Source organism: Capra hircus, chromosome 10 (genome assembly GCF_001704415.2).
Source record: "Capra hircus breed San Clemente chromosome 10, ASM170441v1, whole genome shotgun sequence".
Taxonomy (NCBI): Eukaryota; Metazoa; Chordata; class Mammalia; order Artiodactyla; family Bovidae; genus Capra; species Capra hircus.
Window position 1 is genome coordinate 19083950 of NC_030817.1, and position 24601 is coordinate 19108550.

General features: G+C 46.8%; 1 protein-coding gene across 5 annotated transcripts in view; it reads right to left on the minus strand.

Annotated features, from left to right (window-relative positions):
- RGS6 (regulator of G-protein signaling 6) overlaps positions 1–24601 on the minus strand; it is a 613815-nt gene that overhangs the window by 42044 nt on the left and 547170 nt on the right. For all 5 annotated transcript variants that reach the window (XM_013967267.2, XM_018054008.1, XM_013967266.2 and 2 more), the window contains exons 14-15: positions 13647–13772; positions 5069–5255 (exon numbers count right to left, since the gene is read on the minus strand). In XM_013967267.2, coding sequence (XP_013822721.1) covers positions 5069–5255; positions 13647–13772 — 313 coding nt within the window. The remainder of the gene's footprint in view (positions 1–5068; positions 5256–13646; positions 13773–24601) is intronic.

Below are 24601 nucleotides of genomic sequence, written 5' to 3' on the forward strand. Positions count from 1 at the left end.
TAAAGGTTTTCAACACAGCCATGCCCACTTATTGATGTATTTTCCATTGTTACACTATGACAATGTAGCTGTTTGGGTATGGCAGAACTGAGTACTAGTAATATAGACTATATGACCTACAAAGCTCAAAATTTAAACTGTCTGGCCATTCACAGAAGAAATTCAGCCTTTTAAACCAACTCTTAGTTTAGTGTAAAAGGCAAGCTACAGAATCAACCTATTTGCACAGCCACTCTATACACATGAATTGAGAGAGAAAAAAAGTACTAGAATAGCGGTTATCTCTGGGTACTAAGGTTACATGCAGTTATGTGAATTTTTAAAAACCAAATTTGTTAAACACAAAAGTATAAGAAAACAATATTAATGACATTAATAAGACAGAATTGCAATGTCCTACTGTGGGCCAGACACTGTTACTTGTTGATATGTTTTATTTCACCTAATTCCCTTTCCACAGTACAGGTACCCTTGTATCTCTGCACAAATGAGGGAAGAAGACTCAGGGAGTTTAAGGAACTTGCCCAAGGTCACAGTGCTAGTGAGAAGCACTTGGTGTACTTATGATGAAAACACGCTTGAGAAACAAAGCGGAATGTGCTGAAAAGAGAAACTTGTTTAGGAAGAGTGCTTTACTAGAAGTCACAGAATCCCAGTCCTTACAGATGATGAGGAGGTTACAAATGCTTTCTTTGGGTATCCACATGTCTAGTCTACTTCAGTAAGGAGACACAATACATTGGGTTGGCCAAAAAGTTCACTGGAGATTTTCTGTACAATGTTAACGAAAACCAAAGGAACTTTTTGGCCAACCCAATATTTGTGAGTATGTACCTGAAAAGTGGCAGAGAACTGTGCTAATGGAGGGTGTATATCGAGAAGCACGTCAAGGCACGATATGCTGACTTCCCAAGCTGTCCTATCAAATATTTCTTGACTTAGTAACAATATAAATGTCAAGAAATATTTGATAGGAGTATTGACTAAATTTCAATAGTCAGTTAACTAAACTATAGTGCTTCCACACTTGAAATGCATGTGTTCAGTTGCGTGCGACTCTTTGCGACCCTATGGTCCATAGCCCATCCGGCTCCTCTGTCCATGCGGATTCTCCAGGCAGAATACTGGAGTGGGTTGCCATGCCCTCTTCCAAGGGATCTTCTCAACTCAGGGATCGAACCTCCATCTCTTATGGCTCCTGCACTGACAGGCAGGTTCTTTACCACGAGTGCCACCAACCAGGGAGCAGCACTGATATGATTATACCGCTGCTGCTAGTTGGCACTGTGAGCTCGAGGCTGCTCTGTGGTGATGTAGGATAAAGCGAATGACGTGACGAACTAACGCTGTCATCGATAGCGCCTTTGAGAATCAGGTTTCTAGAAAAAGGAGACACAGACCTAAGAAAGAAGAGGTTAAATAAAATCCCCTGTAGTTTTGGTATACGCCACCTGTCTCTGGAGGGGTCGGAAACAGGACATGGGCGTCCGGGCCTTGGGGGCGGCGGAGGGGTCACCCTTGTGGCTTTTCCCGGGCCCCATGGGGCGGGACAGGGTGGGGTCCAGCCGCGGGAGTGGAGCCCTGATGGCAGAGGGCACGCGGTGGTTGTGGACGGCGGGCCTAGGGCTGCACTGCGACCGTGGCCCGAGCGTGGCCCGTGAAGTGGATGTTAAAACGGAGCATTAAACAATGCTTATTCTCTAAATGGCGGTTGAGTGCGAGGTAGCCATTGCTGACGCCATCCTCACCCGACGTGGGTGCCTCCTGGAGAGGCTTGCCCCAGGATCGCGCAAGACGCTGAGGGCGAGCTGTTTGCGGCCGCGTGGTCCGGTCAACAGAGTCCCTGACTAGGAAGCAGTACTTCCACAGGGTTGCTTTCCAGATTCCGGAAAAGATTGTGTTAGCTTTAGTTTTGATAATACGCTCAGGTATTATCGCTGCCATTGGATCCACTTAAGCATCTGCCTACACCCCACTCCAGTACTTTTGCCTGGAAAATCCCATGGACGGAGGAGCCTGGTGGGCTGCAGTCCATGGGGTCGCTAGAGTCGGACACGACATGAGCGACTTCACTTTCAGTTTTCACTTGCATGCATTGGAGAAGGAAATGGCAGCCCACTCCAGTGTTCTTGCCTGGAGAATCCCAGGGACGGGGAAGCCTGGTGGGCTGCCGTCTATGGGGTCGCACAGAGTCGGACACGACTGAAGTGACTTAGCAGTAGTTCTGAATTTGAATGGAAAGTATCAGTATGATTCATGATGTATTTTCATCAGAAACAACCACCACCTATTTCCTAGTTTTGGCCACTGGAAAAGTCTAAAAATGATAACCAACACAGGAACAATGAGGACCTCGAAATGCCCAGATTATCGTCTCTAAAAATATTTCCCACTAAGAAAAACAAAGGATTCTTAGATTCTTGAAGAACTAGCTGATCCCACGTCTGGGGAAGGGCTCAGATCATCTTAGCTTCCCTGATATTTGGATCGCATCAAAGACTACCAGGGTCATGTCAGAAGGAGCCAACTGGCCAGAGATGGCACAATGCAAGCAGCAACAACAATAACAAACAAAATGGGTTAAAACATAGCAGATATGCTTAAACCCATGGGTTTACAAGGATACTAAAAAACACACAAAAACACCCTAATTGGTCATCATTGGAAGATGACAGTAAACTCTTCATTATTTTTAAAATTGGCAAATAGAGGAAATGATTCAAACATATATTCCATCTTTCCTATGTGAATTGTATTACTAGATAATCAAATAGTAGATGCATTTGACTATTTGTACTTCACTTAATAAATGAAGCAAGAATGACAGGATTAAAACATCATTTTGTAACCCCTAATTAACTGATGGGTCTAAACTATGAACATCAATGGCTGCAAAAACCACAAAGGGAAATGGCTAGACATCATACGCCTTCTGACAAGAGAGCACAGCACAGTCTAGGAAGTAGTTTTGCCCACAAAAATCAAGCTAAAATCTGATTAAATATCTAAGTCAAACTAGCAATTTATAGGAAATGCAGATGATAGGACGCATTAAATAGCAACACAAGGTTGCAAACAGAAAAATCCAGACCATGGAATCTCTCCAGCACAAAAGACCCAACTTCTTCCTCCAATAAACTGCAAGGGTGAGGAGAACATAAAAGGAGCCTGTATATCACAATGTACTTAAAAGACAAGGCGAGCTGCATGTGTGGGCCTTATTTGGATTCTGATTTTGAATAAGAATTTAAAAATGGCATTTAGGAAATACTGTGAACTTGAACACTCACACGACATTTGATGATATTAAGAGATAATCGCTAATTTCTTAAGGTATTGCGGGAATGTTAAGACCAAAAGGTCAGTTTCTGTTAGAGATACATACCTAAGTATTTTACGGATGGAATGGTTAAGTTTTGGATTTGTTTTAAAACTAATGGTGAAAAAGTAGGCGAGGACATAGATAAAATGAGATCGGTTTTATATTTGATGATTGCTCAGGCTGGATGAGGGTTCACAAAGTTTTTACTTTTCCATAAAAAATGCCCACAAGTTTCAATAATAAAACATTAAAATAAATCCTTTCTGACATCTTGCTCAGAGTGATAATACTGGGCAGGGAGTATGATGGCTCTGACAAATATCCCTTTGAAACATCTCATCTCAAAAAACATGAAACATCTGTATTATGAATGATGGAGAGTTGAGGATTATGCTTCAGATTGTTCATCTGGGGACTTCCCCATCACCCATGGAGCTTCTCCATCACCCACGGGGCTTCTCCATCACTTATGAAGCTTCTCCATCATTCTCCTCACCAGGATAATGTCACTATGTGCTTGGTACACATACACACACACATACAAAAATCTATCAGAAAAAAAAAAGATTTCTTGTGACTTAAGTATTTCACTTTGAAGCTGCAAAGGGTGTGAGGGAGTCAGGATGTCATAAAGCTAAGTCACTGAACTCTACAAAACCAAATCTACCTGGCCTAGGCATTCAGTGGAACTCATGACCAGGGGGGGTCACATGAAAGACAGTTGTGGTGTTGAGGCTGCTAAGTGTTTCCATTCTGAAGTTCTGAGCAAATAACAGGGCAAATTGGGATGACGAGGCCACTGTTTCTCTCCTCATGCCATTATCTGCACCAGAGACTGAGTTTCCTAAATTAGATGATAATGTCTGTGGGAGGGCAGTTCTCACCTGGGGACCCCACAGGTGCAAGAGATGAAGAGGGTTGAGGACACAGAGCAAAACCTTAAGCCCTATCACCGGGTGTGGGATGGTGGCAGGAAACAACATTTAGGGGCCAGGAAGTGAGAAATGGATCTGATGTTTATCTCTAGAGATGGCGTCTCCCAGCCCTCAAGTTAAGCTTGCCGTTTAGGGCGGCTTCTGTTTCTTCCACCAGCTTCACCAGCATCTGTGTGCTAGTGGTGCTGTGCAGAGTCGTGCGTCCTTCCCTGTCACCCCCCTGCCTGCCAACTCATGGGTTCCTTACACCCCAGAGCTCATTCACTTATTGGTGACATTGCCTGTTTCCCTGCCTTTCTCTCCTACTAGCCTTTAACTTCCTCAAGGGCAGGTGCTTTGGTCTGTTTTCGGTGGTATTTCATCACATGGCACATGGCATGGAATTCAGACGTGCTCCATCACTGCAGGATTGGTGATCACAGCGCAGGGCGGTGGTTATGAGCATGGTCTTGATCCCTGGCCCTCCAGCCCACTCTCCCCACTTTGTTGATGTTGTGCTCTACTTTTCAGATTTTACTATGACTTACTATAGGACTTCGGGTTTTGTAAAACACTTTTGAGGTTTTTCTGGAAAAGGCACACACATAATGGTAAATTTCTATTTCTATGGAATAACGTAACTCATTTAGGAAAAGCAGTCCTCCTGGAATTGCACTGGGCGACCACCTGGAATGGTCCCCCTTGATGGCCTCATAAATAAAGGCTGAGATTATAACTACATACAACACCTTGGATGTGTGTTCAAGGACTCGAGTAGTGGAGTCGACACATGAACATCTTGGGACAGAACTATTTGATGAGATGAGCAAACCTGGGCATCTTCGAATGTGTATCTCCCTCCATCCTTGACGTTCTGACTGGTTATCTCATAGCTGTGAGAATCCAGGTTGATTGCGCTTGGGGCCCCGGGAGCCAGAAACTCTTGCCAGATTTCTTCCACCCTCCTGGCCACATCCTGGAGGGGCTGTTTCTTGAGATCTTGGACTGCCAACCAGAACCTGAAACAGAAGCACAAGGACAGTTCGTTCCAGGGGCTCCGACAGTAGCTGCTCTGTGGGACGTGGTCCTGGAACTGACATCCCATGGCACTCATTCTTTGTCCCCCAGCTGTCCCAGTAGCCATGGCCCAGGTCATGAAGGCTACAAGGATTGCTGAGAATACAAAGGTGCTCCATCATTGCACTAAATGTATGTTAGAAGATTGCCTTGCTTCTGGTTACCAAAAAGAGATTTTTCTCTCTCTACCTCAACGGTTTTCAGCCTCGGTACTGTTGCCATTTTGGGCTGGGTAATTCTTTGTTGTAAGAGTCGCCTTGTACATAGAAAGATATGTAGCAGCAACCTTGGGTTTGGCCCATCAGATGCCAGGGGCATTCTCTCCGCACTTGTGACAACCAGAAAGTTTCTGGCCATTACCGAATGTCTTCTGGGAGGTGAATTCACCCTTGGGAGAGAACCAATGTCTGACATAGAAGCCACGACCCAGACAATGTGAGTCCCTTTTCCATATCTGGTGGGGATCAGTTGGAGGTATTCAAATGAAAGATCCCAGAAGCAATAGTATCTTGGAGCCATTAAGAATATTTGAGCTGGAAGGACCCAGCCATACATGCTGTTGATGGAGAAACGGAGCCTATTTGCAGCATCAATGTGGGCATGGTGTTTGGCATGTTCCCTGGAGGAGGGCATGGCAACCCGCTCCAGTATTCTTGCCTGGAGAATCCAGGCAAAGACTGGGCTTGGACTGTAGCCCGCCAGGCTTCTCTGTCCGTGGGGTTGCAAAGAGTTGGACACAACTGAGGGACTAAGCACAGCACAGGTGCTCAGAAAATGTCTGTTGGATTGCAGGTGGGCTCATCTGGAACAAAGCTGAAGGGACATATATCGGGGGTCCTTCTACAAAAGATTCTCCAGGGATTCTGGAGAGAGAAGCCTCCTGTTCATGACTGTATTTGCCTCTCATGAATCCCTCAGCATCTGTGTGGTGCTGGAGGGCTGGGCGTGCACTGTAAGTTTTTTTCTGCTGAGAACAGTAGCCGCCAGGGCCAAAGCTTGGACAACAGCTCCCTGGGTCGTGACGATGGTTCCCAAGGCAACCCTGGAGAGGGATTTCAGCAGGACTCAGGTCTGGGTGGCATATTTTGTGTCCTGTGAACAAAACAGGCCAGTTTCCCTGTCAATGAGACGGGAGGACAGGTCCCTGGCTGTGTGGTTCCTGCAGCCACGGGAATCACACGTACTCAAGTCAACGAAAGGGCAGGAACAAGAGAAGCTGAACCATGACATGGAGGAAGGTGCATTCAATCTGTCATCGAATTTCACCCAAAGTAAGAGGCACTCTTTTTTTTTTTTTTTTTAAAGGTTAAGCATGTTTTTCTGTTGCTCTTCAGAGGTGTGTGGAGCCATGTGCATGGCCTAAAGGTGCCACCCAGTGGCCAACTCGGGTAACGCAGCTTCATTTCCACCAGGAAAGAAGACTGGGGGGGGCGGGGCCACGGGGAGTGGTCTCCGCGTGTGGGTCTGAGTTTGTGCGAGACACGAGCTCTGTGAGCTCCAACTTTCCCCCTGATTTACCATTTGGGATTCTGATGATCTCGCTAAAGAAAGCCCTCATGGTTTTCTCGCCAAGACCAAGAGGCAGGGAGGAGCCTTGACGGCTTGAGGAAGATGAGGAAGTCCTGCCTCCAGCTGTGCTGCCTTCTTGGCGCCGCTGTGTCTTTCTGGGCTTCTCTCTCCTCCTGGCGCGGTGGGTTCAGAGCAGGGGGAGGCGTATGTGGACGGGTCTGAGCACATCCCATCCCGGTGTAACTGTGAAATACTCTCAGGCCCCTTGGGTGGGTGCTGTAGGGGCAGCCTCACGGTGACCACAGGTCGGGAGGGGCCTGGGTGGTAAGGCCTGGGGCTCCTGCCACTCTGGCCTCACTTGCCCTTTAACACCAGCCCTCTATCTTTCTGCTCACCTCAGGTCTTTCCAAATCCTGTCCTCTGGCTACCCAGGGAAACAGTAGCCAGTCTTTAACCAGAGTCCAGACTAGTGGTGGTGGTGGAGCAGGGAGGGAGTTGGGCAGAGTTCAAAGGGAGCTGTTAACTGATCAGTTGTTCAGAAGGGTCTTTGAAGCTCAGCTGGGAGGGGGAGTCTCCTCTACCCCCTTGGCCATTCCCTAAGTTCCCTTGGTCTCTCTGCACCCTCACTCCCACCAAGGTTTGCCATGAAATGAAGGAGGTAGCCAAGTGCTTTCAAGTGAAAATGGTCAGCTGGTGAAGACAGTACCTACAAAGGCTTTCTTCTCCCAGAGGACCATGTTTGATGGGCAGGTAAAATTTAGGAAATCGGCTCTAAAGAGAAGAGCTAGTGTTGGTTTTCGGAAGGTTTTTGGAAGAAGACTGACGTGCAGCTTGGTGAGTCCCTGGCAGCCCTAGGGAGTCACCTCTGGCTGAATGCTGGGCTGGAAGCAACTCCTTTGGGCCAGCGTCCATCCCAAGCCTACCGGACTCTGCAATTTCTTATACAAATGAGGATGATTTCCTGATGCCTCAGTCAGGGTCCTGTGGGCGTCACCTTCTGTCCCTTGTCTCAGTCTGCTCTGAGATGGAGCTCTGGGCAGGCCCCGAGGACCCTGCAGCTTCCGAAAGCCATAGGCTCCCCATGGTTCCTGAGGCCTTCGCGGTCCTTTCGGCAGAATGAGTTGGGAGCCACATTAATGCACATCAGCTGGGTATAGAGAAGTCTGGGGCGGGTGGGAAGGGAAATTTCTGAATCAAATATAATCAAAAGGTTCCCTTTATCAGATAAAACCAAGAGTTTTTAAAGAAGTATAAAAAGAAACAATAGGCATGTTGGAGGAGGAGAAATAGAAGGAGGAGCTGAGGGGGAGGACGGGGAGGGGGCGGACAGGGAGGGGGCGGACGGGGAGGGGGGGGGGGGGGGGGACGGGGAGGGGGCGGACGGGGAGGGGGCGGACGGGGAGGAAGAGGGATGACACCCCCCAGACAGCAGTCTTCTCTCCTGCACACATGGGACCCTCTCGGCCTTCCATCTGCCTTGGAGATGACCTGCCTTATCTCTCTCAGGTGACAGTAAAAATGCCGTCACAACCCCATCCTGACATCCCGTATGTGTTTACCATCACCGGCTTCGAAGAACCTTTGTGCCAGTTTGAAATTCCGTACAGGCTCGGTTTCCCTTGTGGCTCAGCTGGTAAAGAATCCACCCACATTGTGGGAGACCTGGGTTCGATCCCTGGGTTGGGAAGATCCCCTGGAGAAGGGAAAGGCTACCAGTCCAGTATTCTGGCCTGGAGAATTCCATGGACTGTAATAGTCCGTGGGGTCGCAAAGAGTCGGACATGACTGAGCGACTTTCACTTTCACAGGCTAGGTTTGTATTGGCCATCTGTGAGCCCACGGGCCTGAGCTGGGGGCTCTGAGCCCTGGCTGCCCGGCCACCCTCCCCTTGAAAGAGCCCTAGAAGCGCCCCTCGCCTATCTCTTACAGATGGATGGGAGGCCCACTGAGGCCTGCACTGGTCCGCTCTTATCACAAGCCCGCAGGTACCGCTGCTTCTCCAGGATGCCAGCAGGGAGGAGAGACTGTCAGAGGCCCTGGATCTGCCCACCCTGCATAAGCCTCCGTGCCTGCTGGTGGCAGAAGGGCTGTCACGACTGGCAGGCTAGGCGGATGCGTGGGCACCAGGGAGATCACCTGTCCTGCTTTGTCGGAGTCGGCAGAGTCAGGGGAGGCAGCCCAGGGCCGACATCCGATCCATGTCATTGGCTTAGGAATGCCCGTGGGGGGCAACTGGCCTTCTCAGGGAGGCAGCCTGGGCTCAGAACCACCCCACCCCACCCCCCAGACCGAGCAGCTGGGGATGGGACTTGAGGGCCGTCCAGGGCTGCCCCAGGTGGCCTTCTGTCTCCCGCGGGCGCGGGGTGCTGACATGGAATGGGGTCTCCTCCTCAGGGCTGGCTGCAACAAGGGGAACCATGAAGCAGCGGGCAGCGCTCTGTCCTTCCAGGAGGTCTGGTCAGGCCCTGGTTCCTTGCTTACCTATCTTCTCATCAACTGGGATTGTCATGTGTTAGAAAAACCCAGCTTTTCATTTATTCCCGGGGAAAAGCCAGCTCCACGCAGAAGGAAGGGCCTCTGTGCCCTCTGCTGGCCAACAGAGACTCCAGAAACAACTGCTGCCACTTGACTTGGTCTCTGTTTGGGCTGGGATCTCAGCATCAGCAGCACCAGCTGAGCTGAGCGACATTCGCGGGGCAGTGGCCCAAATGCCACAGGTTGTCCGAGTGCCGGGTGAGCACCTCTGTCCCCGTGAATCATGTGTTCAGTTCTCGGGGAAGCCCACCAGGCCTGGCCCACCTCCTGGGGTCTTTGTAGGACTCGGGGCAACTGGGAGGCTGGAGCGCTCCAGGACAAACTGCTAACACTCCTGCGCTCTCTTTAATTGCTTCTCCCTTCAGCTGACACTGTGTGCAACCAGGATAATCAATCTGCAGGTTAGAAGAACAACCACGTTCTCTCAGGAGACGTTACAGCTCATAAAAAATGTACAGGGGACGCTCTTGGCTGCGGGTTTTGATTTTTAACTCGTGCCCTGCTGAGCGGCAGTGGTGGTCAAGTCAGGGAGGATGAAGACTTGTGCAGGTCGTAGGACTTCCCTGGTGGCCTGGTGGCTGAGACTCTGCGCTTCCACAGCAGGGGACGTGGGTTTGATCCCTGGCCCAGGAACTAAGATCCTGCATGAACTAAGATCCTGTGTGCCTCTTGGCACAACCAAAAAAAAAAAAAAAAGATTTGTTGTGCAAGAGAGGGGGCAAAGGTGGCAAGGGGCAAGGGGTTCCTGTCTCCCTTCTAGGAAAGCACACAAAGAAAAGAGAGGGACCAAGCCAGACCACGCCCTGGGACCCTCTGCTTCAGAACCAGGAGGTCCCACCTTGTATGCATTCTAGAGGCTCTGAGCAAACAGCTGTCTCCCATGGGGGATGCCCACCCTATCCAAATGGAGCCCTGGGCTCAGCCTACAAAACAGCCTGCAACCATGAGCCCTGCTGTGTACCGCAAATGCCCTGGCCACGTGGCCTGCAGTGCTCAGAGGTGTTGCCCCTCCCTCATCTCACAGGCTCACCCCCCAAAAAATGATGAAAGAAGATGTCCACTTGTATGATCACAGACCTCTTTCCTTCAAGGATCCAGGGTGACCTTTTGCTGTGGTGAGAGCAACACCTATGCCTCTTTGGGGCTCCTCTTCTCTGTATTCTGAAGCGCTGGCAGAGACTGAACCACTTGGCTGGTGAGCTGGCAAGATTTTTCTAGGTGCCATGCAAAAACGTCATGCTCTAAGTACCCCTTTCACTGGAGAGATGCAAAGGAGCTCGGGGAGACAGACGTGGAGAAGCCTTTGCCGTGCATCCAGTTGAGTCCTGGTCAGTCTCTCTCTTTCCCTCCCCTGATCCAAGGCCAGCTGCCTGGGCTTGACCAGTCCAGGGGAGGAAGGACCATCCTGGCATGGCCAGCACCACAGGTGGGCAGTGTCCTTGAGCTGTGCCACATGGCATGGCCCTGGCGTTCACCTTTACAGGGACCACAGGGGAGGTGCAGCCACAGGGCTCCCTGAGGATGCCCTGGGTGAGAGGTGAGACGCATTCAACTCTGCATCCTCAGGACCTGGGTCACAGCGGATGCCAGGCTGGTATCTGTGGCCACAGGAATGACTGCAAATGGAGGGGGAGGAAAGAACCTGGTTCTAGGCAACCCAAGAGTCCTAAAGTTGTGTGATTTAAAACCAAAGCTTCCCCCATATATCCAATTATGCTGAATATCATACAAGTAGAATTGGGCTTGCAGAGAGGATTTTAGAAGCTCTTGGGCTATACTTTTTATCTCAGGCTGTTCTATTTCCTTTATCCGCTCTCCTGTCACGGATCAGAAGGGACCCTCTTTAAGTCTGGATTTATGCATTCACGCTGGGGGAGAAGATTAGTTACTGCACACTCACACCCACTCACATGCACTCTCTCACCCAGGACTGACTGCAGCCCTCCTGGAGTGAGGCGCTGGCAGAGTATAGGCAGTAAGGCAGGAGGAGGCACGGACACCTGCCAGGGACACCCTCCTCCATGTGCTTCTGGCCTGAAATGCATGCAGATTTCATGGTCCTGGCTACACTCAGACTGGGCAAGGCAGTGCTGAACCAGTCGATGGTCCCACCCCGGGGCCCCTCACAAGGACCAGGATGCTATGGTCATCCTTCCAAATCTCCACAATGGTGCAGGTGGCTAAGAAATAGCCAGGTTATGGGAGCCTCTATACAGTTTCATGGGCTTTTGGAATAGCTCAGTTGGTAAAGAATCTGCCTGTAATACAGGAGACCCAGGTTCGATCCCTGGGTGGGGAAGATCCCCTGGAGAAGGAAATGGCAACGAACTCCAGTATTCTTGCCTGGAAAATCCCATGGACAGAGGAGCCTGGCTATAGTCCATGGGGTTGCACAGAGTTGGACATGACTTCGTGACTAAACCACAAACCACACAACACTCTGTCTTGGGGTCCCTGTGGACAGGGATGAGCAGGGAACATGGGGAGAACCCCCAGGGCTAGCTCATGGGGACCAAGCTGAAGGTGGGATTTGAGGCTGAACTAGTCACGTGGAGTCTGCCTGGGCACAGCATGCTGGCCACAGAGAGGATGGTTTCCCACCCAGGACACTTGCAGGCACGGCCTAGGAGGCTGGTCTGAGCACCATCCTGATTAAGTGGTCTAGAGTCAAGCCTTCTATTACAAATACTCAATCAGGAATTGAAGCAAAGTGTAGAATAATGCCTCAGCACAAGGAAAGAGCTCTTCTGTGTCATAACCTGAAATCAGATATTCAACCTTATCTGGTTTACAATAGGTACACAGCTGCCTGGAACGGCCTTGCTATTCGAGTTAATCAGCATCTACCCATCCTCCCAGGACTGCGTGGTGTGCAAGATTCTCCCCCCTCCCCACAGCTCCTCTCTCAGGGTCTTCCAGCTGAGAGCAGCCCCCCTCCCTCTTTCTCGTCTACATCAGTATCTTGTACACTCTTTAAAGCCCAGCTTATGATGTGCCTACTCTGGTAGGATGTTTTGAAAACATTACCAAAACGGTTCTCAGAGTTTACACTCATTTATATTCATTTAATGATTTAAGGATTTCTTGTGTGTTTTTCTCAAGGACCAACAAGGTTGCTGCAGGCAAAGATCATGCATCTTGTCTTTCTTACATCCCCTCCGCAGATTCTTGGGGGCTGGAGACAGCATAGGTGTGTGATAAATATCATTGATTGATGTACAGGACTGATATGGTCTCCAACTCCAAATATATAACATGGATTTTGTACACTAACACTATAGCACATAGTCTTTTGTTCACAGAGTATGGTCTTTTTAAAGGAAAAAAAATTAATAAAGTCACTCTTTGGAAAAATGCCATTGGAAGATGGGAATTAACTTTTATGTAAAAGAGAGGCTGGTGCCAAGAAGACACTGAGATTTCCATCTTATCCGCTGAGAAGCCATCACTTGGCCAAGATGAGCCAGGGTCTTAGATGTCACATTTTCTGTATGTCTCTGTTTCTACATCTAATACAATGAAAGCCTGAATAAATCCCGGGTTACTCAGTTTTGCAAGACCACCATCCCTACCCCTTTGTACAAGCTCCCTTGCTTTTCTCTTATAATGAACCCATGTTTTAAAAGGTTTTTTTTTTCTACTAGACAGTAACTATCAACACATTAGTACATTTTCCCCATCTTGATTACTCATAGACCAATAAAACAATCAATGTTTTCACTGGCGTCAAGTGACCAAAGTAACCACTACATGGAGTTGCTCGAATTCCCCCCCAAAAGGAAAAGTATATTTTAGTTAGCTTTTATAGTTATGTCTCCAGTTCTTGAACAGTATTTACTGTAACTTCTTGAAATTCTGAAGTGAACCCACTGACTCCTCTTTTTTCTGGTTAGCCTGTCAAGTATTCAGGACCCCAGAGACTGGAAAGTTTTAAAGGGAAAGGTCTCTGAGCTCCCTTTCTGCCATGGAGTTCCATGGTTTTATGGTTTTAGTGTAAGGATGGTGTCATTAAATCCATTCGACCATTGACTTATTATTGAAGACATGTTTCCAATAGCTTGAACACATGTCATCTGGATTTAAAGAACCAAAAATTGTGGTGTTGGTGGGTGTTCATCCAGTGATAATAAAGCTTGAACATAAAGTTTGTTCTCCAACCTTGGCCACATTAATTGGAATTTGAATTTGAGCCATAGCATTTGACTGAGAAAGGGAGGTGTCAAGAGAAACCGATGATGCAAATTTCTTCACAAACACCTGCACACAACTCAAACCTTGGAGAGATGTACCTGAGGTTTTCTGAACTGAATTCCGACTCCAGGAATCGTAGAAACTGGTCCCGCCCCACCTGGTCCTTCAAGATCTCATCGAAAGAGAAGCCCCATCTCTTCACTCGCTGCTGGCTGGGCTCTTTGCTTTGGGAGAGGGAACAAAGGTTTAAAAGGTGATCAATACCAGGCAGAAACCTGTGGCACAGTTTCTCCAACAACTCAAATTTATTTAGCTGTTACAGGCCAAAGGGAAATGTCTCATTTAAGTGACAGAGTCCATCAAACCTGCGCAAATCCTGAATGCGGACTTTTTTACACCAACACTAGCCAAGGGTAAAAGTCTCTTTAAAGAAGGTGTTTGAAAGGGGCCACGTCGAGGGGATGGTTGCCAAGTGCTGCTTACAGGACATCCAACAACTCCACTGATTTGGCTTCCCTGGGCCACCTGTCAGCCACGGGTCCAACTCTTGACTCCATCATTTTATTTTTTTCACTTAAAAACTGAGGATGCTTTGTGAATCTGATCTTTCGTCAAAGATGCTGCCCCCACCTCCTGCCCCTTCCTCAGTTCCCAGGGGAAAAACAGAGTCCAGTTTAGAACCAAGTGATGTTCAACTGATCAGAAATATGCCAGCTCATCCAGGATGAACCCGACACAGGTGCTTAGAAGCAGAATGTTGCATCCATTCATTGATTTAACCACCACCTGCACAGTGTCTACAATGGTCTAGGCATCGTTCCCAGCCTTCACACCTGTTAACTCACTGAGTCCTTGAAACTACTCTGAAAAATGTACTAACACCATCCCCATTTTGCAGATAGGGAAGCTGAGGCCTGGTGACAATTTACCCAAACACCCCCTAGGAAGGGATGGAATTGAGGCTCAAGTCCAGACCGCATGGTTCCAGAACACAGCTCTCAGCTCTGCCGTGCTGCCTCATGTCCACAGGACTCTCTCCAAACCAAAGTGTAGGGACGGGGCACAGAGAGTTGGTCTTATTCATTTGGTGTTGGAAGATGAAGATATTTCCTTCTGCTTCTGTCTTTCCATTTACATTTCCTTTGCTGTATTTACTCCTCTGACTTCTTTAAGCAGCAATAGGTTTCCAGTTCATGAGCTATATACTGCTATCTCTCACTCAAGTGGTAGTCTGTGGACCAGCAGTAGAATCTCAGGACCCATCTGACCCGTGGAATTGAAATCCACAGCTTAGCAAGATCCCTGGGTGATTTAGTGCACATTAAACTCTGAGACACATTGGTCTACCAATATTTATTTTCCTCCCTTTTTTGATATCCATTGATTTATTGATATTTAATTTAGGTCCAAAAAGAATCAGAGGTTTACAGGAACACACAATTACAAAACCAAAACAACAATAACAAAATCCCCAAGCCCTTAAACATAGGCAAGTATAATAATAAGAACAAGGGATGGTAAATCTTGGTTGTTGTCATTTAGTTGCTACGTCATGTCCAACTCTTTTGTGACCCCATGGACTGTAGCTTACTAGGTTCCCCTGTCCATGGGATTTCTCAGGCAAGGATACTGGAGTGGATTGCCATTTCCTCCTTCAGGGGATCTTCCCAACCCAGAGATCGAACCCATGTCTCCTATACTGGCAGGTGGATTCTTTACCACTGAGCCACCAAGGAAACCCAAATATAGGAAAGAATAGTAATAAAAACAAGTGATGACAAGTCTTAGTAGGGGATGGTTATTATACCAAAAACCTAGGCTAGGGGAACTACTGCCAGTGAACAAAAAAATTTTTTAGAGCTTCCTTGGAGCCAAGATAAAAAGAGATTTGAATGGATTGCACCACTCTCAACATTTGAAAGAGGTAATATGTAAGTTTGCCAGTAAAGACAACTTTTGCTCTAGTATTGAATTATAAGAGGAATTGTCTCACAAGTCTCTACATAAGGAGCATTGAAACAATGAATGATATTTCTGATACCTTTATTAAAAAAAAAAAGTGCAGGAAACTTTTACATACAGCTATTGGGTTGCCAAAAAGTTCATTTGAGTTTTTTCATAACATGCAAACTTCTCAGAGTTTAATGTGCACTTAAATCACTCAGGGATCTTGTTAAGCTGGGAATTCCAATCCTGTGTGTCTGAAGTGGGGCTAAGATTCCACTGCTGGTCCACCACTTGAGTGGAAAGACAACAGCATGTGTCCATGAACTAAATACTTTCAGCAAAAGTCAAAAGCATGATGTTAAATTCTAGGGTGGTGAAGGTATATCTCTGGAGAGCCAACTAACGAAGTATGTAGCTTCATTGTCATGGAGGGCATGGCATCCCACTCCAGTATCCTTGCCTGGAGAATCCCCATGGAGAGAAGAACCTGGCGGGCTATAGTCTGTGGGGTTGCAAAGAACTGGGCACAACTGAGTGACTAAGCACAGCACAGAACAGTTTCATTGTCATTTGGCTTGATACAAGAAAACTTCAAAAACTGGTGGAGAAAATATTCCATTCATTTTCAGGCTTTTTGCAGGAGCTCAACAGTAGCTGTCTCTTCACTCCCCAAGTCCAAACATATGCTCCCCATGCAGCTCTGTTGCCAAGGATGGAAGGTAGAAACGGAAAGAGTGTTGGTGTGGAATGAATGCTAGCCACATTAAAAGGCTCTTGGCCACAGGGTTCAGAACCACTACACTGTAGCCTCAGCAAATGATGTAAAGAAGGTGCATTTTATCTGCGAGCACTAAGCTATGAGCCCTACACTGTAGCACAGTGTACAGCGATCACATCCACGTATTTCCCTTCTTTTTAAAAATAGACACAAACTTTTTTATGATGTCTTCCATGGAATTTCTCAGGCAAGAATACTGGAGTGTGTTGCCATGCCCTCCTCTAGGGGATCTTCCCAACCCAGGGATCAAGCCCAGGTCTCCCACATTGCAGGCAGATTCTTTACCATTTGAGCCACCAACAATTCCAAGGAATTCCAAGAAAGATTTTTTCCCAAAGTTCCAGGCTGGGCTTTCTGTAATGAGCCAAGAAGACAGGTCCTAGATTCTCTCAAACCCAAGCCACAGAATCAAACTCAACTGCTTTCCAGAGGACAAAAAGCGCTGTTACTATCCCCACCCCGGGGTTGAGACAAGCAACAAATGGAAGCCCCACCGAGCTGCAGGAACACATCGCTTTTGCCAGGGTCATGCTGTGACCTGGGATGGCCACCAAGGTTGCAGGGCTCTTCGGGGATGGTGTTGATGGCAGCTGTACCCCAATCAGTGGCTGCGCCCAGAGAGCCAGGTGTGGAAAGTTGCTCAGTCTTTGTCGTGACTGTGCTTTGGACACACGTCTACCACCGGTGTCACTACTTTCTGGTTTGCAAGCAGTGAGTCCGTATTCATTCCACCAGGTTCCTTGGTGGTGGCAGGGGGAAGGGTGGTGGAGGATAAGGGCCATTTTGGGGGTAAGCCAGAGAGCCAGGGGTGTCTCTAGACGCAGAACCAGAGGCACAGGACAGATGTCTGGATATACAGAAAGCTGCAAGCTCAGCCTTCAGCAGAAACAAGTTTTGGAGAGACAGGCTACCCTGGTGTGGCGGTTTCCTAGTTGGCCAACATACCACCAAACTGGATGGCTTAAAATAGAAATGTATTCTCTCACAGTTCTAGAGGCTAGAAATCTGAAATCAAGGCGTTAACTGGGCCACACTCCCTCTGAAGGCTCTAGAGGAAAACCTGGTCTGTGCCTTCCTCTTGGCTTCTGATGCTGCCAGAAATCCTTGGCATCCATGGCCTGCTCACGCGTTACTCCAGTCTCTGCCTCCGCCATCACGTGGTATTCTGCCTCTGTGTCTGGTTTTCACACGGCCTTTGCTCTGTATGTGCCAGCGTTTCTGTTTTCTCTCCTTATAAAGACATCAGTCGTATTGGATTGGACTTCCCTGGTGGCTCAGCGGTAAAGAATCTGCCTGCCTAGGCAGCCAACACAGGTTCAATCCCTGGGTCGGGAAGATCCTCTATAGAAGAAAATGGCAACTCACTCCAATATTCTTGCCTGGGGAATTCCATGGACAGAGGAGCTTGGCGATCTACAGTGCATGGGGTTGAAAAAGAGCTGGACACAACTCTTAGCAACTAAGCAACAGGAGCAACATACTGGATTAAGAGCTTACTCTACCCCAGGGTGACCTCATCTTAACTAATTGCATCTTTAATGGTCCTGTTTCCAAATAAAGTCACATTCTGAGATTCTGGAAAGGACTTGAACTTTCAGGTGACACTCTTCAGCCTAGTACATCTGGGTTCTTTCAATTACTCATTATTCACAATCCTATTTCTGTGTCTGGACACCCTACATCTGCTCTTTTTCCTTCTAATAATCTGGTCATTGGATCTATCCTATTAAAAGCTCCTTGGATACAACTTTTCTATACATGTCTTTCTTGTACCTCTTGGTTATTTCCAAGCACCATCCCTTTGAAGGTTTAAGATCACATGTGAACATGTTGCTACCATGGAATGATCTCTGTGGTTATAAAATAATTCTGAAAAGTTATCTCTGGATATCCATCCCCAAGTGACTAGTACAATAACTTTCCCTTGGTCTCACTCAGATAATCCATGGAACACACAGCCCCTCTATTTTCATCCATTGTATAGTAAGGCTTTCTCATGACATATCTCTGATTATGGTTTTGTACCATCACTTAACTCTTAAAGGGTTTATGTCACTGTCTTTGCAGCTATCTTGTGAGCTCTCTGAGGGCAGAGACCACATCTTTGTACTTATCATAGTGCTTTTCACACGGCAAGTGTTTAACACTAAAGGGAAATCAGTAAGAAAATGTGTACAGTAATGTGGGTGATGTGTCCTTATACTGACATTGATGTGTCCTTATATTTCTAATTGCTAGCTGGATGTCTTTTTCCAACTCTAATTTCTCTTTCGTGCCCATTGCTTCTCACCAGATTCCTGCCTCCCACTGAGCAGCCCAAATTAACATAGCCAAGACAGGTGGCTCTCCCAGGGAGTCTGTCTTTCATTCCAGCTGTTCTCCCAAATCGAGAACAATAAAGCCAGATTCAGAATAAGCATCTATCTATAAGAACATCCAGCTATCTTCAAAAGGTTTCAAGTTACTGGAAAAATTATGAAACAAGGGATTGTTTCTTAAAGAGTGAATAACCAGTGAGTCCATCTCAAGACCAAGGTTATTGAAGGAACAATCACAATATTACTTAATGCCCCATGAAAACCTGAGGGTCCTAATACTTCAACAAGGAGCGGTCCTGTTGTTTGTTACTGTGGAACAAACCATCTTCAAACTCAGTGGCTTGAAGCAACAATTTATTCTTCTCTCTCAACATCCCATGGGTTGACTGGGCTCAGCTGGGAGGTTCTCACTTCAGGTCTCTCAAGAGTTGTAGATGGATAGTAGCTGAGGGTGGTGTCATCTGAAGGGTGGACTGGGTTGGACATCCAAAATGGCTTATCACATGGCAGATGATGCTGATTTTGGCCAGAAGCTCAGCCAATGCTCTCAACCTCCATGATTTCCCTGATCGCTTGGGTTTCTCATAGCCAACAGGTTTTTAAGAAAGAATGTCTTAGGAGCAAATGTCTCAAATGACCAAGAGCTGTTTTATGATCTGTTCCCAGAATATTACTCCTGCCATACTCTGTTGGTTAAATAAGACGTCAAGACCAGCCTGGATGAAAAGTGAGGGAGGTGTCCCCTTCCCATGGAAGCAGCAGGGCCTGCATACAAAGAGGAAAGCACTGATGGGGCCGTATATGGAGACTGACTACCACGGGGAGGGAGACTGACTATTACCATGGATCTACAGTTCTATCAGACTTGCTGAGTAGCTCAGTGATGGTCTCTGCCCCTCAGCACATTGGGCTAGTTGGGAGTGGATGCCTTTGACCAAGTAGGATGAGCTGGGTTCCTTGTAGCTCTTTGCTCATGTGCCTGTTGCCCAGCAGAGAGAGAAAGTCAAACCAATACCATGTGGTGAGGGCAAGTCATGAACCCCCAATCCTGCAGGCAATGCCAGGTTCTTGTTAGAGCTACTATCTGGCTGATGGCATCTTCCCAGGGACACTTTCCTGGTGGTATTCAGATGACAGTGGAGTGGAATGAAGTGAAGTGAAAGTCACTCAGTCATGTGAGTGCGGCCTCAGTCTTTGGGACTCCATGGACTATACAGTCCATGGAATTCTCCAGGCCAGAATACTGGAGTGGGTAGCCTTTCCCTTCTCCAGGGGATCTTCCCAACACAGGGATCAAATGCAGGTCTCCCACACTGCAGGCGGATTCTTTATCAGCTGAGCCACAAGGAAAGCCCAAGAATACTGGAGTGGGTAGCCTATCTCTTCTCCAGCAGATCCTCCTGACCCAGGAATTGAACTGGGGTCTCCTGCATTGCAGGCAGGTTCTTTACCAACTAAGCTATCAGGGAAGCCCTCAGATGACAGAGCTCTCTCCAACTAAGATCTGGCAATTTGGGGCTGATTCTTTCTCAGTGATGAGCCCTGGCAATCACTATCTTCTTTATCTAAATTTGACTTCTCAGAATTTTCACTGAATAGACTTCAGGTATATCCTTTAAAGAGGCAGTCTTGTATTGCCCTCTGAACATTCCTTTTCTCATTCTTGGATTTCTAGATCTAACAGTTTGTCTGAGAAGGAGAGAGGATTAAAGCACAATTTCTTACTGTCTATGCTACATCCTGCTTTATCCTGCCAATTATTCTATTAATCCCTGTTGTTGTCTTTGACTGGTTTGTCTATAAACCCTACATGGCTGAGACAGTATGTTCAACTCTGTAGAATCCAGATGTTATCTGTGATGACCTCTGCCCTGGGCATTGGAAAGAGTCTGTACCCATTTACTCACACCCAGGGGAAATCACAGCCCACCTCAGATGAACATGAAGTCCCAAGCGACCCCTACGGTCTCCCATGCTGCCTCGACTCTGCCATACAACTTCACCCATCTTCACCAAAAACCAACTTCATATGAAGTGTTTGAGAGGGTAGAAGCCTTTACTGAAATTGGAGGGTCTTGAGAAGGGTCTTGAGAAGATTGCACCATCCAGCAGCAGGCAATTGAGAAATCACATATTCAGCATCCCCACTTTGAAAAGTCCTCGGACACCTCAGCACTAGGGGTTTTCATGGCTCTGAACGGAGGCTTGCTCTCTGTCTCTCTGCTCCTCTCTCCACCCTCACTTTTCACGGCCCTGAGGTCTCCCCTCTTGGGGACTAAAAGTACATTCATCTTGTTTTCTTATGGGGCACAACTTCTCCACTTGTTGTGGAGTCTCTGCCAACACTCCTGGTTTTAGGGCCTGACTCTGTGCCCCAAGTGACATTAATGTCCTTTGCCAAAAAGGAGGAATCCTGGAGCCAGGAGGTAAGACAGCATGTTATTCACCTTGCTACGTGGGTATCTTGAGAGACTTACTTAGAAGATAGCACATAGTAGGTCTCAATACTCTTTATTGGTTAAACTAAATTAAACTGAAACTGAGAAAAAGATGACCTTCGATTATTTTGCTGGTCACAGTCAGCCCTTGTTTCATGCACAAAGGCTGTTTGATCTCTAGACTGAACAAGCATGTTGGTGCTGATCCCTGACTCTGTAGCACCAGAGGCAGGTTCCCAATCACTGCCAGCATCTGACTGGGTGGGAATGTCCTGCTGGGAGAAGAAAGAGGGCCTCACAGCTTCTCTTCGTTCTCCCTTGTATCTGCATAACTAGCTTGAAGATGAACAGAACACTGTAGGTGTTAGGTCAGATGTTATGATTATAGTAGAAGCCTGAGCTGTAAAAACAGACTCAGAACCTAGATGTGGGGGCAGTGAGTCCCTTGGGGACAAAGTGCTGATACGTTTGAATAGACCAACAGGCCAAGTGGCTACCATCTTCCCAAACTATCATGCTTTTTGCCTTTTTTTTTTTTTTTTTTTTTTTGCTGAATTTCAAGAAAGGAGGAAATCCCAATGTCATCAAGGTGACTTAAATTCATGCACTTAACTGCTCTTCCTTTCCCAAATGCCAACAGCATTGCCGATAAATCGTCACTTCTCCACTCACCCTCCATCCAACCTATACTTTCTGAGTACCTACTACCTGCCAGACGTAGGTCTAGATGCTAAAATAACTGTAAGTCTTGTTTAGAAAGAGATCCAGGGGGAGGATCTGATCTAGAAAGACTGCATGGGTGTGGGGTGGCCACTACAGAGTGAGTGGCCACCGAAGACCTTTCTGAGAAAAAGACACCAATGCTGAGTGAGGCTTGAATGAAAAGGGAAGCCAGCCATGTGAGGGTCTGTGAGAGGCAGGAGGAGAGAACAGATAAGAATCTGGAGTCCAGTGAAATATCAAAAAACAAAGTAAAAAATAGAGTGTAAGAGGCAAATAAATTTCCTACCAGCAGAGGATAAATGTTGAGGAAATTTGGGAACTTATGAAGCAGGTGAACTGGTGATGAAGCTGATCGTGGGCCACCTAGGCTTCCAGTGGGGCCATCTGGGAATAAGATAACTGGGTGTTGCCAGCAGAAGCCTGGGAAAATCCCAAGCCCTGAGCAGCAAGACTGGAAGTAGGGGCAGCTGCAAGGTACTGAATGGGGGCGCATAGGGGAGGAACTCAGAAATATGAGACACAGGTTCCCCGGGCCAAGAGGGTCTCTAAATAAAAGGGGGACATTTTCTGGCCAGCTTCTCACATGAGTAGTAAAGCCAGAGGGTGGTGCCTGTGTAACCTAGGGCTGGTAGAGCTAATATGGATGAGAAAACATCTCAGCAAGGCAGGGAGACTTCCAAAGATGCTGAGGTTTCCTCCTGCTGCTCACCGGTTTCTGCAGATCTCTCTGTGTCCCCCTAAGATCCCTCAACAGATGGGAGAAGTGTCCTTCTTGGGGTGCACCATGGAGAGGAAACTGAATGACTTAAACCCATCAGGCCCAAACCAGAGTGGCGCGCCTGGCTGTGGGAACGTTAGGCCAAGGAAAGGCTGGGCTTCCAGATCAGGCCTGTAATTAGCATAAGATTAAACAAACAAACAGTATGCCACTGCCAGAAATGATTACTTAACTGACCTGGAGAGGGGACTAGGCACTGGTATTTTTAAAAATAAGCTCTCCAGGTGGTTCTAATATATAGTGAAAATTGAAAGCCAAGACCTTCACTTATGAAAACCAGTAGTACCCCAAATTGTCTGAAAGGATTGATCTGCTCTGAACAGTGATTGGGGTAATGACATAATGAACAGAAACAATGATTCTCTGATCAATGACACCTTGTGAAATAAACTAAGAGGCAGAAATAGAGGGGAGATATGAAAACAATCTGAATTCCATCCTCAGGGCAATTCAAGAGGATAAACATCACTAGAACAGAGCCAGGCTGTGAAGAAAAAGCAGTCCAAGAATATTATAAATTCTTGGAAATTAAAAGCACAAGTGTTCACTACCCCTCCCAGCACTCAGTAGGAAAAGAAAAATTCGTTAAAGTATAAAATCACAGAATGGATACCATTGAGACTGGTGACTCTGAAGAGTAACTCAAGAGATTCTATTCTTGAATATAGAATAAACACCCCACACAAAAATAAACTCAAAATGGATTAAAGATCTAAATGTAAGACCAGAAACTATAAAACTCCTAGAGGAGAACATAGGCAAAACGCTCTCAGACATAAATCACAGCAGGATCCTCTATGATCCACCTCCCAGAATTCTGGAAATAAAAGCAAAAATAAACAAATGGAATCTAAATAAAATTAAAAGCTTCTGCACAACAAAGGAAAATATAAGCAAGGTGAAAAGACAGCCTTCTGAATGGGAGAAAATAATAGCAAATGAAGCAACTGACAAACAACTAATCTCAAAAATATACAAGCAACTTATGCAGCTTAATTCCAGAAAAATAAACGACCCAATCAAAAAATGGGCCAAAGAACTAAATAGACATTTCTCCAAAGAAGACATACGGATGGCTAACAAACACATGAAAAGATGCTCAACATCACTCATTATTAGAGAAATGCAAATCAAAACCACAATGAGGTACCACTTTACACCAGTCAGAATGGCTGCGATCCAAAAATCTGCAAGCAATAAATGCTGGAGAGGGTGTGGAGAAAAGGGAACCCTCCTACACTGTTGGTGGGAATGCAAACTAGTACAGCCACTATGGAGAACAGTGTGGAGATTCCTTAAAAAACTGGAAATAAAGCTGCCTTATGACCCAGCAATCCCACTGCTGGGCATACACACCGAGGAAACCAGAATTGAAAGAGACACGTGTACCCCAATGTTCATCGCAGCACTGTTTATAATAGCCAGGACATGGAAGCAACCTAGATGTCCATCAGCAGATGAATGGATAAGAAAGCTGTGGTACATATACACAATGGAGTATTACTCAGCCGTTAAAAAGAATTCATTTGAATCAGTTCTGATGAGATGGATGAAACTGGAGCCGATTATACAGAGTGAAGTAAGCCAGAAAGAAAAACACCAATACAGTATACTAACACATATATATGGAATTTAGAAAGATGGCAATGACGACCCTGTATGCAAGACAGGAAAAAAGACACAGATGTGTATAACGGACTTTTGGACTCAGAGGGAGAGGGAGAGGGTGGGATGATTTGGGAGAATGGCATTCTAACATGTATACTATCATGTAAGAATTGAATCGCCAGTCTATGTCTGACTCAGGATACAGCATGCTTGGGGTGGTGCATGGGGATGACCCAGAGAGATGTTATGGGGAGGGAGGTGGGAGGGGGGTTCATGTTTGGGAACACATGTAAGAATTAAAGATTTTAAAATTAAAAAAATAAAAAACTAAAAAAAAAAAAAAAAAAAGAAGTTGCCTTTCTTACATGGGGCTTCCCAGGTGCCTGACTAATGCAGGGGACATAAGAAACACGGGTTCAGTCCCTGGGTCAGGAAGATCCACTGGAGGCCGAAATGGCAACCC